This window comes from Ursus maritimus, unplaced genomic scaffold (genome assembly GCF_017311325.1).
Source record: "Ursus maritimus isolate PB19 unplaced genomic scaffold, ASM1731132v1 scaffold_17, whole genome shotgun sequence".
Classification (NCBI taxonomy): Eukaryota; Metazoa; Chordata; class Mammalia; order Carnivora; family Ursidae; genus Ursus; species Ursus maritimus.
This window is the reverse complement of record NW_024424119.1, coordinates 9,000,440-9,015,137: the sequence shown is the minus strand read 5'-3', so window position 1 is coordinate 9,015,137 and position 14,698 is coordinate 9,000,440. Positions and strand designations below refer to the sequence as shown.

Below are 14,698 nucleotides of genomic sequence, written 5' to 3'. Positions count from 1 at the left end.
CAAATAAATAAACAAACTTTTTAAAAAGTGACCTTTGTCACATTTAATGTTTTAGGGCTTGAAATCTATCCGTCTCATATCAGGACAGCTATAAGCTGTTCAATTTTTCTTTCCATTTATCTGGTATACTTTTGTCCAATCCTTTAGTTTTCTCTGAATCACTTTATCTTACATATGTCTATTGCCCATGCAAGGTTTTTGTTTTGTGAGCCAAACCCCTCTTAGCAGGTTGTATAGGACTGATGCCTTCGGTCTCAATGCCATCACATTTTCTAACTCATGTATTTTGTTACGTTAGCTGTTTTGTCCATTATGACATGTGTAGTTTTGCTTGTCTGTTTTTTAGAAATTGAGGAGGGTTTGTCATTTGTATTTTTGTTCCAGTGATTACCTTGTACTTACAGATTTTTAATACCCTTCATTACCCATTTTCTTATTTAATATTTTACTAAGTTTGTCAAGCTTTTTTGTCAGTATTAAGATGTACTTATTGCCTATGCATTATCTTCTTCCTCTTTTCTCATCCATTTTTTTAGCTACAACATTCTAATTTGTTACAATATACGATATTTGTATAGTAGCCTTCCACCCTCATCCTTACTCTATTAGTCCTTTGGTGAAAATTTCCCCGTCATCATTTGGTTGGATGAAGCTAATCCTTGAGTATATTCCTCAGAAATAGCTCGTGGGTAACTACCCAATATCCTGTGTATTAAAATTTTTTTCTACAGCCTCGATATTGCAAGACATTTCAACTAGATATAAAATCCTTGCTTTCACAGAGCTTTTTAAAAAAAATCCTGCTCCACTGTTGCCTTCTCTGTATGTTAGTTTTGCAAAGTTAATGCCATTCTAATTCTTTCACCTTTGTACATTACCTGTTCTTTTTGCCTTAGTGCCTTGATCCTTATCTCTTATCTATCTTTATCTCTGAAATCTAATAGTTTTATTAGGATATGTCTCAGAATTGATAATTTTGGATTAATTTTCCTTGATACCCAGTGGGCCCTTTTAATTTGTAGATTCAGCTTTTTTTCTAATCTGGAAAATTTTTTAGACTAAATATTAATTTTGTTCAATTGCTTTGTTTTCCTTTCTTAAGGACTCATAATATATTTTTGTCTTGTTTTCCATTTCCCCCACTTTCTCTCACTCAATTTCTTTCTTTACATCACTTGCATTCTCTTGACCGTATTCATGCCCTTCATTGCCTTTTTTTTTTTTAAGATTTTATTTACTTGTCAGAGAGAGAGTGCGTGCACAAGCAGGAGAGCTGCAGGCTGAGGGAGAAAGAGGCTCCCCCATGAGCAGGGAGCCTGATGCGGGACTCAGTCCAGGACCCTGGGACCACGACCTGAGCCGGAGGCAGACCCTTCGACTGAGCCACCCGGGCGTCCCTTTCATTGCCTCTTATTAAAATTCCATTTGCGTCTATTCTGCTTCAGTTATCTCATAATTCATTTGGGAAATTTCTGTCTTTTTCTTCTATTATCTGAGTTCCATCACTTTTTTTTCCCATTTCTCCTTTTTCTCATCATTTCTGAAATCAAAATTTCAGATCCAAACTGGTTTTTCTATCCTCAAATGCTTGTTTTAGTATATTCAATTTTATTTAGAATGTAGACTTACAGTTTTCTTTTTTTTTTAAACATTTTATTTATTTATTTATTTGACACAGAGAGAGAGAGAGAGAGAGAGAGAGAGAGAGACAGCCAGCAAGAGAGGGAACACAAGCAGGGGGAGTGGGAGAGGAAGAAGCAGGCTCCCAGAGGAGCAAGGAGCCCCATGCGGGGCTCAATCCCAGGACTCTGGGATCACACCCTGAGCCTAATGACTCAGCCACCCAAGCGCCCCGACTTACAGTTTTCTTGTTTCCTAGTTATTTCCTGGGAGAAGGAGATTTCCTCAGCTGATTTGTATAAACAATTGTTTCCTGATTTTCTGCAATAAATTCCCTGTGGATTTTATTTCTTCTTATTCATTTTGTGATACTTGTGGTGGAAGAGGGTTTATAAGATTCCTAGTTTAATGATACTCTTTTCTGTCATTCTGACAAAACCCAGGTAACTAGAGTGTTTTTTCGTTTGTTTTTGTTTTGGTGGTAGGGAGGGTTGAGTCCTTCAATTCTGTGGTTCTCTTTTTCGTGCAGGATTCTGAAGTTTCCCTTTTATATTCTTTATTTTTTATTTATTTATTTATTTAAAGATTTTATTTATTTATTTGACAGAGATAGAGACAGCCAGCGAGAGAGGGAACACAAGCAGGGGAAGTGGGAGAGGAAGAAGCAGGCTCACAGCGGAGGAACCTGATGTGGGGCTCTATCCCATAACGCTGGGATCACGCCCTGAGCCTAAGGCATACGCTTAACCGCTGTGCCACCCAGGCGCCCCCCTTTTATATTCTTTAAATGGTGCACTGAGCAGTGGTTTGTTGGCCAGCAAAGTGAGAGGAATGGGCAGACTTAATGAACTTGCTATTGTATTAAAACTAATGTTGCTGAAGCTTTTGGGATGACAGATAAGCTTCAGTAGTACCCATGTAGTAGCAAGGATTGCTCCTGTTCCTAGGAATTACAATCTTCAAGCAGCTAAAAAATTTCCAAAATGCTGATAACAAGTTATTTAGCTTGGTATGACTCAAAGACAGCAGCATGTTTCAGAGGAGAATCGACCTATTTCAAGTGCTTTTTTTTCTCCTTACAGGCATAAAATGAGCCCAGCAGCTCCTTTATTAGACCAGGGGGAGGGGTGCTAGAAGTGTATTTTATTCGTTTTATGCCATAATAAAGGGGTCATGTATTTAGATTTTGTTTTTTTTTTTAAGTTATTGGTGGAGAGAAGAAAGGAAGATTTAGAGAAAGCACAGAGATATAAATTTTAGCATTTGGCACAGATCTAATTTACTTGCAGTACTGTTAAGATTAATGTTAGTCATTAATAAATATAGTAGTTTCAAAGTACATCTAAATAATCCCAGCAGAGGGGCGCCTGGGTGGCTCAGTCGTTAAGCGTCTGCCTTCGGCTCAGGGCGTGATCCCGGAGTTCTGGGATCGAGCCCCACATCAGGCTCCTCTGTTGGAAGCCTGCTTCTTCCTCTCCCACTCCCCCTGCTTGTGTTCCCTCTCACGCTGGCTGTCTCTATCTCTGTCAAATAAATAAATAAAATCTTTTTAAAAATAAATAAATAAATAAATAATCCCAGCAGAATAATGCCATACTGACTCCTTTTATATTAGATTATACATAAACTTCCTTCCACATTTCCTGTGGAAGGGACTAGAAGACAACCAAGGAGATTCACATGATCTAGTAATAGAAAACGGCCAGGTGAAACAACATAAAAGGAACCTGAAAATTACTATTCAACATGGCTTAATAAAATCATTGTAAGCCAAAAAAAAAAAATTCATTATAAGCCAATTGGTAATTTATTAACCATAACAAAAAAGTTTGCTTTGTTTATAATTATCAATCTCGGGGCTCCTGCGTGGTGGAGTTGGTTAAGTGTCCAACTCTTGGTTTTGGCTCAGGTCATGATCTCAGGGTCGTGCTATCAAGCTCCATGAAAGACTCCACATGCTCAGAGTGGAGTCTGCTTAGATTCTCTCCCCCTCTCCTTCTGCCCCTCCCCCCCAAAATAAAAAAGAAATCTTTAAAAAAAAATAGTAATTATCGATCTTTTTTCAGCCAATTGCTAAAAAATACTTCCTCAAGTTTATGAAGGTTTCATTTATTCTGCTCACTCTACAAATATCTACTGACCTATTATGTGCCAAAGTTCCAGGAACTGGGGATACAACAGTATGTATGACAGACACAGCTTATGGAACTTTTAAGTCTAGCTAGGAAGACAGAAAATTAAACAAGTATATCACAGGTGTGATGAATATTTTAATAGAGAAGTACAGGGAGCTACAGGAACATAAAACGGGACCTAAATGGGAGTCCACGGTCCTTCAGTGCTTGAAGGATGAGAAGTCAGCAAGACAAGAAGGATAAGGAGGCGTGAGTGTTCTAGGCCAAGGCCTGGAGTGAGCACATATTCCAGAAACTGAAAACTGTAGTGTGGCCGAAGCACTGCAGACACAGAGCTGAAAAGATCTGCAAGATCCATTGGCCTTTGTGAGCCACTGAGTAACTCTGGACTTTTGCCTAAGAGCCAGTGAAAGGTCTAGACACAACCAGATGTGCATTTTAGAAATATCCAACTCGGGGCGCCTGGGTGGCACAGCGGTTAAGCGTCTGCCTTCAGCTCAGGGCGTGATCCCAGCGTTCTGGGTTCGAGCCCCACATCAGGCTCCTCTGCTATGAGCCTGCTTCTTCCTCTCCCACTCCCCCTGCTTGTGTTCCCTCTCTCTCTGGCTGTCTTTATCTCTGTTAAATAAATAAATAAAATCTTTAAAAAAAAAAAGAAAGAAAGAAATATCCAACTCGTCAATCAACGATAGTAAAAGAGCACCAGTGGAAGCAAAACAGCACAATAAGCTTAAGGGCAATACACAGATGGAGTCTGGACTCTCAACGAGTTTTCAAGAACTTTGGAAATATTACAAGAAGAGTTCTGGACATTGTAAGTGAATCTATTTCCTAAGTGAGGGAGACAGGTTGTAGTAATGTGGAAAGGAATCTTATGGCCTCAAATACAGAGTTTTACATGGGAGAGGGGCCTCCTGAGCCATTTGAAAGAGAAAGTGGTTGAAAACAAATCTGGAAAGGCAGGTCTGGACTGCAGGTGGAGGCCTACGTAAGGAATCTGAAATCTGTCCCAGAGCAGAGGTATGGCCATTGGCAATATCTCAGCAAATGAGCACGCTCAGGTGGTAGCACAGATGAATAAATCAGAAGAAAAAACTGGACGTAGGAGAGATGGGAGGCTTTCATGGTGCTCCAAGTATCACTAATGTAAACACTAGCAGTGGGGATAAGGGAAACAGATTTGGCAGCTATTTTTTTTTCAAAGATTTTATTTATTTATTTGACACAGAGAGAAAGAGAGAGAGAGCGCGTACACAAGTGGGGGAGGGGCAAGCATAGGAAAGGGAGAAACAGACTCCCTGCTGAGCAGAGAGCCTGAACATGGGGCTCCATCCCAGGACCCTGGGATCATGATCTGAGATGAAGGCAGATGCTTAACCGACTGAACTGCCCAGGCGCCCCTGATTTGGCAGTGATTATAAAAGAAACCAAGGTGGAGTTGAAACACCTAAATTTTCAAGGGGGACAACAGAAAGGGTAGGGTCAAGTATTACAAAAAGATGAGGTGGTGTGAAGTAAGTGGGCTACAAACTGGAAATTGTAAATGTCACCATTACATACACATTTTCTCTGTAGCACTATCACAGCACAGTGTTTCTCAAAGTGGGACTGGCAGACCAACACTGATCTGAGAGCTATTTGAGAGTAAGCATTTAGAAACATTCGCAGCAATATGAATTAGTAACCTGAATATGAATAGTAATTTTACTATTGAATTTAACATGTAATTGGAAGTAATAAATGAATTCAATAAAGTTGCACGATACAAGATTAATGTACAGAAATTGATTGCATTTCTATACACTAATAATAAAGTAGCAGAAAGAAAAATTAAAAAAAAAAGTTCCATTTACAATTGCAGATTTATTCCAGAAAGAATAAAATACCAAGTTATAAACTAAACCAAGGAGGTGAAAGACCTGTACTATGAAAACTATAAACCACTACTGAAAAAACTGAAGACAACACAAACAAATGGACAGATACTGCAAGCTCATGGTAAAATATCAATACTACCCCAAACCACCTACAGGTTCAAGGCAATCCCTATCAAAATACTAACAGCGTTTTTCACAGAGCTAGAACAAATAATATAAAAATTTGCATGAAACCACAAAAGACCCGCAACAGCCACAGCAATCTTGGGAAAGAACAAAGCTGGATATATCACAATCCCAGATTTCAAGCCATACTACAAAGCTGTGGTAATCAAAGAGGATAATACTGGCACAAAAACACACATAGACCAATGGAAGAGAATAGAAAGCCCAGAAATAAACCCACACTCACACAGTCAATTACTCTATGACAGAGGCAAGAATATACAATGGGGAAATACCAGTCTCTTCAACAAACGGTGTTGGGAAAACTGGACAGCTATAGGCGAAGGACTGAAACTGAACCACTATCTCACACCACACACAAAAAATAGACTCAATAATGCATTAAAGACCTAAATGTGAGACCTGAAACATAAAACTCCTAGAAGGAAACATAGGCAATAATCTCTTAGACATCAGTCTTAGCACTATTTTTCAAGATGTCTCCTCAGGCAAGGGATGGGATGCCTGGGTGGCTTAGTCAGTTAAGTGTCTGCCTTTGGCTCAGGTCATGATTCCAGGGTCCTGGGATCGAGTCCCACATCGGGCTCCTTGCTCAGCGGGGAGCCTGCTTCTTTTTCCACCTGCTGCTCTCCCTGTTTGTGCTTTCTGACAAATAAATAAAATAAAATCTTAAATAAATAAATAAAAATAAACTACTGGGACTATATCAAAATAAAAAGCTTTCGCATAGCAATTAAAATCATCAACAAAAAGGAAAACTACTGAAAGGGAGAAGATATTTATAAATGACATATCCAATAAAGTGTCAATATCCAAAATAAAGAACTTATACAACTCAACAGCAAAAAACCCCAAATAATCCAATTAAAAAAGACAGAGGGCCTGAATAGACATTTCTCCAAAAAACACATAAAGACAGCCAACAGACATATGACAAGAGGCTCAACATCATTAATCATCAGGGAAATGCAAATCAAAACCACCAAGAAATATCACCTCAAATTAATCAGAATGGTTAGAATCAAGAAGACAAGAAATAACAAATTTTGGCGAGGATGTAGAGAAAAGGAACCCTTGGGCACTGTTGGTAGGAATTAAACTGGTGCAGCCACTGTGGAAAACAGTATGAAGGTTCTTGAAAAAAATAAAAATATAAATACTATATGACTCAGTAATTCCACGACTAGGTATTTACCCAAAGAGAACAAAAACCCTAATTCCAAAAGATATACGCATCCTTATGTTTACTAGGGCATTACTTACAATAGCCAAGATATGGAAGCAACTCAAGTGTCCATGGATAGATGGATAAAGGTGTGGTGTGTGTAATGGAGTATTACTCAGCCATAAAAAAGAATGAAATCTTGCCATCTGCAATAACATGAATGGACCTAGAGGGTATTATGCGAGGTGAAATAATTCAGACCGAGGAAGAAAAATACTATATAATTTCACTGATATGTGGAATTTAAAAAAGAAAACAAGCACACAAAAAGCAGAAAACAGCCCCATAAATACAGAGAACAAACTGATGGCTGCCAGGAAAGGTGGGAAGAGTGGCAAAATGGGTAAAGGAGAGTGACAGGTACAGGTTTCCAGTCATGGAATAAGTAAGTCATGGGGATAAGGGGACAGCATAGAGAATACAGTCAGTGGTAATGTTAACTGGTATTATGAAGAGCTAACAGATGGTAGCTACACTGGTGGTAAGCATAGAACATACAGAGCTGTCGGATCACTACGCCCTCCACCTGAAACTAATGACACATTGTATATCAACTGTATTTCAATAAAAACAAATTCAAGGGGCACCTGGGTGGTTCACCCAGTTGAGCATCCAACTTTTTTTTTTTTTTAAAGATTTTATTTATTTATTTGACAGAGATAGCGACAGCCAGCGAGAGAGGGAACACAAGCAGGGAAGTGGGAGAGGAAGAAGCAGGCTCACAGCGGAGGAGCCTGATGTGGGGCTCGATCCCATAACGCCGGGATCACGCCCTGAGCCGAAGGCAGACGCTTAACCGCTGTGCCACCCAGGTGCCCCGAGCATCCAACTCTTGATTTCAGCTCAGGTCATAATCTCAGGGTCATGAGATTGAGCTCTCCATCCATCCTGAGGGTGGAGCCTGCTTAGGATTCTCTCTCCTCCTCTCCCTTTGCACCCCACCCACCCCTGCACAAATGCTCTCCACCCTCCCCCAATTCAAGATAATGATATACTTCAAAAAATGAAAAAAATAAAAAGCATAATGACCTGGAAATCTGGAAATTTGTGTGTGGGGGGGTAGTTTTCTTTAATAAAGTCTTTTTAATCTTCAAAAAATACTACTAACCTAAAGGACTTTTATTGTGTTTGTCTTTTAATTCTATTTTCCTAGTAATTCACTGGTATCCTATTTCACAAAAATAGGAATCTGTCAAAAATTAAAAATCGAAAACAAAAGAATACAGTTTGAAAGACACTATCAGTATTTGGCTTGTGCTGGAATCTAAGTAGATTAACTGTAAACACACATTTAAAAATAAACACAAAAATAAGTGAAAATAAACAAAAAACAAATCTGAATACAGACTGGACATTAGAGGTTATGTATTTACTGTTAATTTTCTTAGGTACAATAATACCACTCTGATTATGGAGGAGAATTATACTTAAGGGAGCTACACGCTGATATATTTAGGTCTGAATTACGATGTCTGAAACTTACTGAATGGTTCAGCAATAGAAAAAGACTTGCAGCAGGTTATCCCAAACACGCAGAGCTAAAGCAAATTGGGCCAAATGTTAATGGTTGGATTTAGGGGGTGGGATGATAACATTACGTACTCTTAACTTGTGAATGCTATAATGTTGAAAAAAGATTTAAGTAAGTACTACACAGTAAAAGTTAAGTCTTCCATACCCCAAAGTCACTAGGTCGGTATTCTCTGGGACGACATCTGGATCCTCACCCTCCTCAAGGCACTTCAGTTTATCAAGGCTAAAACATAAACAAAAAGGAAAAAGCAATCACCCATCTTGTCCACAGCGAGTCAGGTTTGTTAAATACATCATTAAACAATTACGAAGTCAGATAAAATCCAGTAGGCGGGGCTCAGAGGAGGCCGGAATTCAAGACAATGATATCTTTGCGGATTTTCTACAGAGAAAGGATACATGGCCGACTGATGTATGGCGGCCAATATGGTTAAACGAAGAAAGAGATCGTTAAAAGTTGTTTTTTTTTTTTATATTTTCACCCCCCATAAAAGGCACTTTGGGGGGAATATTCGGTAACAGCATACCTGCAGGTCCCCAAAAAGAACCACAATTAATCAAAGGTTTTAACACTCCTCTGGTTAAATCCCTTTTCAGCCTCATCATTACTAAGGTTCCTCCATTGTCAAAGTGTCTTGTCAATGGCAGCTACACACATCGCCGTTACTAAATGCTTTTCTACATTAACAAGCACTTAAACAATTAACCAGTAGAAAAATTAATCTTTTATGCAGCTCTCTCGTTCCTTCACTCCAACTCGCAGAAATTGTGCATTCCTATCACGGGACTTCTCCCGGGGTTCCAGGAAAGCTCGGGCAGGTTGAAAGCTTTGAAGGGCGGTCCTCCTCCTACCCCTGCGAGTACACCACATGCCCTCCCAAGGATGAGTCCCAGGGGAGCGCAGGAGCAAAGCTGCACCCAGGTTAGCTCCAAGCAGCAACAGCCTCTCGGCTCCGCACTCACCCGCACACCGTCCGCAGCTCGGCTGCTGCCTCCAGGCTGCAGCCCAGATCCCGGGCCACCGCAGCATCCTCCTGGCCCCAGTCCGCGACCCCCTGCCTCCCCGGCAACGCGGATGCCTGTGGCTCCTTCAGGGACAAGTCCCCTTCCCCGCGCAACCGGCCACGCCACAGCTCCCCGAAAGCGCCCACATGGAAAGTACGCGTGTTTAGCTCCGGAAGCTCGTACTCTGGAAAGTTGCTGCTCCCACTGCTGGAGACTGGGTCCTGCCTGCCGTCCATCCCGCGACACGCTGGGCCACCCCGACTGCCTTCAGCCATGTTCGCCCCACTCCTTTCCCTGCAAAAGCCGGGCTATCAAGACCTCGCGGAGCGTGATGGGACTTGTAGTTGCACCGGGCTCGGTCTGAAGAGCGGCGGGGCTGAGTGGGACAGCTTCAGACACTGCATTTCCCAGCAGGCACCAGGCCGGGCACGCCCCCGGGCGCGGCACCGCGAGCTTCCGCGCGCAGGGCTGAGCGCATTGTTCTCCGCTCGCGGCGATGCGGCGAGCGGTTGATTGGGCTCTCGGTCCTGGGTAACCTGTGTTGTTCCGTTCCGGTTCCCCACGGTTACGTAGCATCGCTCTCTGCTAGGTGGGGCGGCTTCTGTACGCCCTTCGATCCGGTTCATTGCCGTTGCTCGGCCCGGGATGCAGGACTTTTCCTTGGCTCCCGGATTCGTGCGCTGCGCTGCTGCCTCAGTGTCTTAGAGCTTGAGAGACGTGGGCGGCGAGGGTTGAGACCACGGATACGGCCGGCCCTCCAGATCCTGGTCGTTAAAAAAAATCTCCCCAGCAGCCTCGAGTTCTTGTGTATATATGTAGGCATTGCTGTACACATTCACAGTAGTGTTTATTGAGCGTCAACTGTGTATCATTAGCCGTACATTATTAACCCTGATGTACATTTTTATTTTTAAAAATCATAACCTTTCCAGGCAGGGATTATCATGCCCGTGGTACTGTTGAGGAAGGAGTTAACTGCAAGGAAATAGAAGCAGGATTGGAACTGTCTAGCTTTAGATGGAGCTTTTCCCGTCTCTCAGAGACCGCAAGGAGGGAGCAGGACATACAGAAAGAGCGCTGGTTGGTTATTTATTTATTTATTGGTATGTTATTCACACATCATATACTTAACCCATTTAAAGTGCTCGTTCAATGGTTTTTAATAATCGATTTAAGACTATCTTAACCACTCCAAAAAGAAACTGTACCTTTGAGCTATAGCCCCCAATACTCTCAACTCCTCCAGCCCTACCCAACCACCAATCTTTGTCTATAGATGTACAGATTCTGGACATTTAGTGTAAAAGGCGTGTTTATGTGGTCTTTTGTGATCAGCTTCTTTCACTTAGCATAATGTCTTCAGGGTTTATCCATATTTTGCATGTATCTACTTCATTTCTTTTTATGGATGAATAATATTGCATTGTGTGGTACATCACATTTTGTTTACCCATTCATCAAAAAGTTGTTCCTACGTTTTGGCTATTATGAATAACACTACTATGAACTTTCATGTATAAGTTTTTTGTGCAGACATATATTTTCATGTCTTTCATATATATGTATATGTTAACTATGTTAAGCCATGTGAAGAATTGCCTGTTTTCCACAGTGGCTGCCCCATTTTACACTCCCACCAAAATCGTATGCGGAATCAGATTTCTCCACATCTTTGCTATTATCTGATTATAGCCATCTTAGTGGGTGTGAAGTAGTATCTTGAGGTTTTGGTTTGCATATCATACCTAATGATATTGAGCATCTTGGCTTATTGACCATTTGTATATCTTCTTTGGAGAAATGTCTATCCAAGTCCCGTGCCAATTTTTTTTTGAAGATTTAATTTATTTATTTGACAGAGAAAGGGCATGCACAAGCCGGGGGAGCGGCAGAGAGAGAGGGAAAAGCAGACTCCCTGCTGAGCAAGGAGCCCGATGTGGGGCTCCATCCCAGGACCCTGGGATCACGACCAGAGCCGAAGGTCTGGTCTTAACCAGACTTAACCAACTGTCCCACCTTTGCCAATTTTTAATTAGGTTATATGTCTTTTTATAGGAGTTCTGGTATTTATCAATATATTATTATAGGAAACATCTGTTGTTTTTGTCCGCCAAGATTCTTACAACTGATCCCTACTCCTTTTGGTCCTCCTGGGGCAGCCAATCATAGAGTCCTTCCCACTCTGCCACAGTGATTGGTTCAAGGATGAGTAAGTGGATTCAATTAAAACCAAGCAGAATCCTCTGAGGATTGATCTATAAACTAAGAAACTCTTCTTCTATTCTGAAGACCTAAGCATGTGCCCCCAGATAGCCTGTATCAGCCAGAGGAAACCTTAAAAGAAGGAAAGCCAAGACTTCAAAGAAGTCAGAAGGTAGAGAAGGAGAAAAGTCATGTGACTTAGAATATTGCGGCTGAGGCCATCTTCCTCCCCCGCCCCCACCTAGCTATTATGGAAGCCTGTAATTGTTTTTATTTTAAGCTAGTTTGAGTTGGATTCTTTTATTTTTTTTAAGTTGTATTTATTTATTTGAGAGAGAGCGAGCATGAGTGTGGAGGCGAGGTGGGGGGCAGAGGAGTATGGGGTGCATGCGGTGGTGAGGGTGGGAGAGCAGACTCCCCGCTGAGCGGACAGCCAACTCGGGAATTGATTCCAGCACCCTGAGATCATGACCTGGCTTAACCAACTGAGCCACCCAGGTGCCTCATATGAGTTGGAGTCTTACAACCTAAAGACTTGGTCCGAACCTCTCAACAGGGGGAGCTCTCTCTCCAGAGAATGAGGTCACCCTTCAGGTGAAAGAATTCTAACCTACGTTCGGGATTTAGCAACACTGGCTTCAGGAGTGGAGACCACAATGGTTCTTGAGCAGCAGCGGGTAGGGGCAGGACCAGAACATGCAGGTCAGAGAGAGGTGGTTCTTGTCACTGTAAGGTGTGGCACTGGGAACAGCAGCTTGAGGGGTGTGGGTTCCAAGGATTAGCGGCAAGCGCCAGCGGCAATTGCAACAGGGCAGTCAGTTGAGTCTATTACTATCAGCAAGCAGCCTCTCCTTGGAATAAGGCTGAAGGGGTCCATAGTAGCCACGGCAGCACAAAAAGTATTTTGAGCTGAATGCAATTGAGAAGAGGCATTTTCCCCCCTGAACTCCACTGTCTGCCTAAATGCAGAGCCTCCCCCAAAGAACTCAATTGTCATAAAAATTGTGCCCCTAAAAAAATACTTCTTTGCAATCCATTACCCCAATTGAGCATAAATCTCTTGATGAATTACCAAAGCTACACTGCTTGTGATCTTATTCTAAGCCAATTGATTTTTTCACTTGTTTACATTTACATGTGAGCCACAATTAGCAGGGGAGCACACCTCAATTCTAAATTTAAATGACAATCACAAAGTGCTTGACCTTTCTTTCCTTCATGCTCTGTGGGGCAGGCCTTCCCACCACATTCAAAGAAAGGCCCTACAAGACCCGCTGCCCTTACAGCCACCCACGTGGCATTTCTAGTGCGAAGGGATAGAGGCAAAAGCCTAGTCCTCACCCAATACCCTTTAGACATTGTGAGACTTTAGGAAAATAAGAACTAGCCAGCTCTTCTGCACCAAGGTCTTGAGGATTCCTCATTGAAAATACGAAGAGGAAATCTTTTGCTTGGTACTTACTGTTCCTGGATTCTGCTTCAACAGATTGTGTGCTCAGGTGGAAAATGGCTTTCCTGAAGCGGGGGAACCACGTGGGGGTTTCTCTCTGCCAAAGAAAGTAGTAGTAGAAGGACAGAAAGGGAGATGATGGGGGGCACCTGGGTGGCACAGTGGCTAAGCATCTGCCTTCGGCTCAGGGCGTGATCCTGGAATCCTGGGATCGAGCCCCACATCGGGCTCCTCTGCTGGGAGCCTGCTGCTTCCTCTCCCACTCCCCCTGCTTGTGTTCTCTCTCGCGCGCGCACGCTCTCTCTCTCTCTTTCTCTCTCTCTCGCTGGCTGTCTTTCTCTGTCAAATAAATAAATAAAATCTTAAAAAAAAAAAGAAAGGGAGATGATGGGACTGGGAAAGACAGCTGGAGGGCTCTTACTCATAAAGGCAGTCGGTAGAACAATCACCATTTAGTGAGGAATAAGATCACCATTCAGAGGCCTGACATTAATTACAAGGAATGTTGACAACTGAGGTGCAAAAGCATGAATCTAGCACCCCCCTTTCATTCTAAGCAACAATGCTTTTCAAGGTTGAATAATAAGAACTTTCTTTTTATTCTCTAAATTTCCCCCAACTAGTTGCTTTAGAATACCTGTACTATTTCTTGTGAGTGAGCAAAGAGAGTAAGAAAGTCCATTGGTAAAAAATACAGTCAGAATATGTTCTGGCCCCCTTTGGTTATAGGGACTGTGGATGTGAAGAAGAGATTTGGGAGAAGCGGCCGTTTTTGTTGGAGGGAACTTGGGGCATTGTCTGATTCCCCTGACCTGAGTCTGGCATCATCCTAAGATTCTGCAACCAGATATTCTTCTTTCTGCTTAAGTTACCTTAGTTCCTCTGTGTGACACGTTCACTCCTGTAAGGGGAGTAGATCCTGGAAATGGTATAAAATGACTGAAGGCTAGAAGTATGGGATCAGATAATGAAATACTCTCTGACACAAGATCCTGGCCTCATCTTGGATGAAAACATCTTTTCCCTCTCTTCTCATCCTCCATACTCTTGTGAAGCAAGTCAGTACGCACAGCGTATCCTCAAGACGGGAGGGTAGAAATTAAGATCCATCTCCTAGAGTGGAGATGCTTATATTAAAAAATGGTTGTTGTTATGGTTGATCTGAAATTCAAATTTAACTGTTCTTTATTTTATCGGCAAACCCATGCCTGGCCTACAGTCTACTTCATAACCTTTCACATCAGGCCCTGGAGCCATAAGAAACTTTTCTCTGGCTTTCCTGAGAGAGAGAAAGCAAAAACCAGAGAGAGAAAGAGAGATGAGAGGATAGGCCCAGTTTTTCCCTATTTGGGAAAAGCCCTGCGCGCCAAGCCATGCTAGGCCATTGGTCAGCATCCAGACAGCCCTGTCCTATCTCCGCTTCTGTTCTAACCAGTTGTGGCCATGGTGATGGGCTGCCTGGGGG

General features: G+C 42.2%; 1 protein-coding gene across 2 annotated transcripts in view; it reads right to left on the bottom strand.

Annotated features, from left to right (window-relative positions):
• The window catches only part of SNAPC3 (small nuclear RNA activating complex polypeptide 3), a 36,236-nt gene extending 26,348 nt beyond the window's left edge, over nt 1-9,888 (bottom strand). The window contains exons 1-2 of one of the 2 annotated variants that reach the window (XM_008689830.2): nt 9,540-9,888; nt 8,722-8,799 (exon numbers count right to left, since the gene is read on the bottom strand). In XM_008689830.2, the coding sequence (XP_008688052.2) occupies nt 8,722-8,799; nt 9,540-9,856 (395 nt within the window). In that variant the 5' untranslated portion in view covers nt 9,857-9,888. The remainder of the gene's footprint in view (nt 1-8,721; nt 8,800-9,539) is intronic. The other variant, XM_008689831.2, reaches the window with a different exon arrangement.
• Between the last annotated feature and the right edge of the window lie 4,810 nt (nt 9,889-14,698).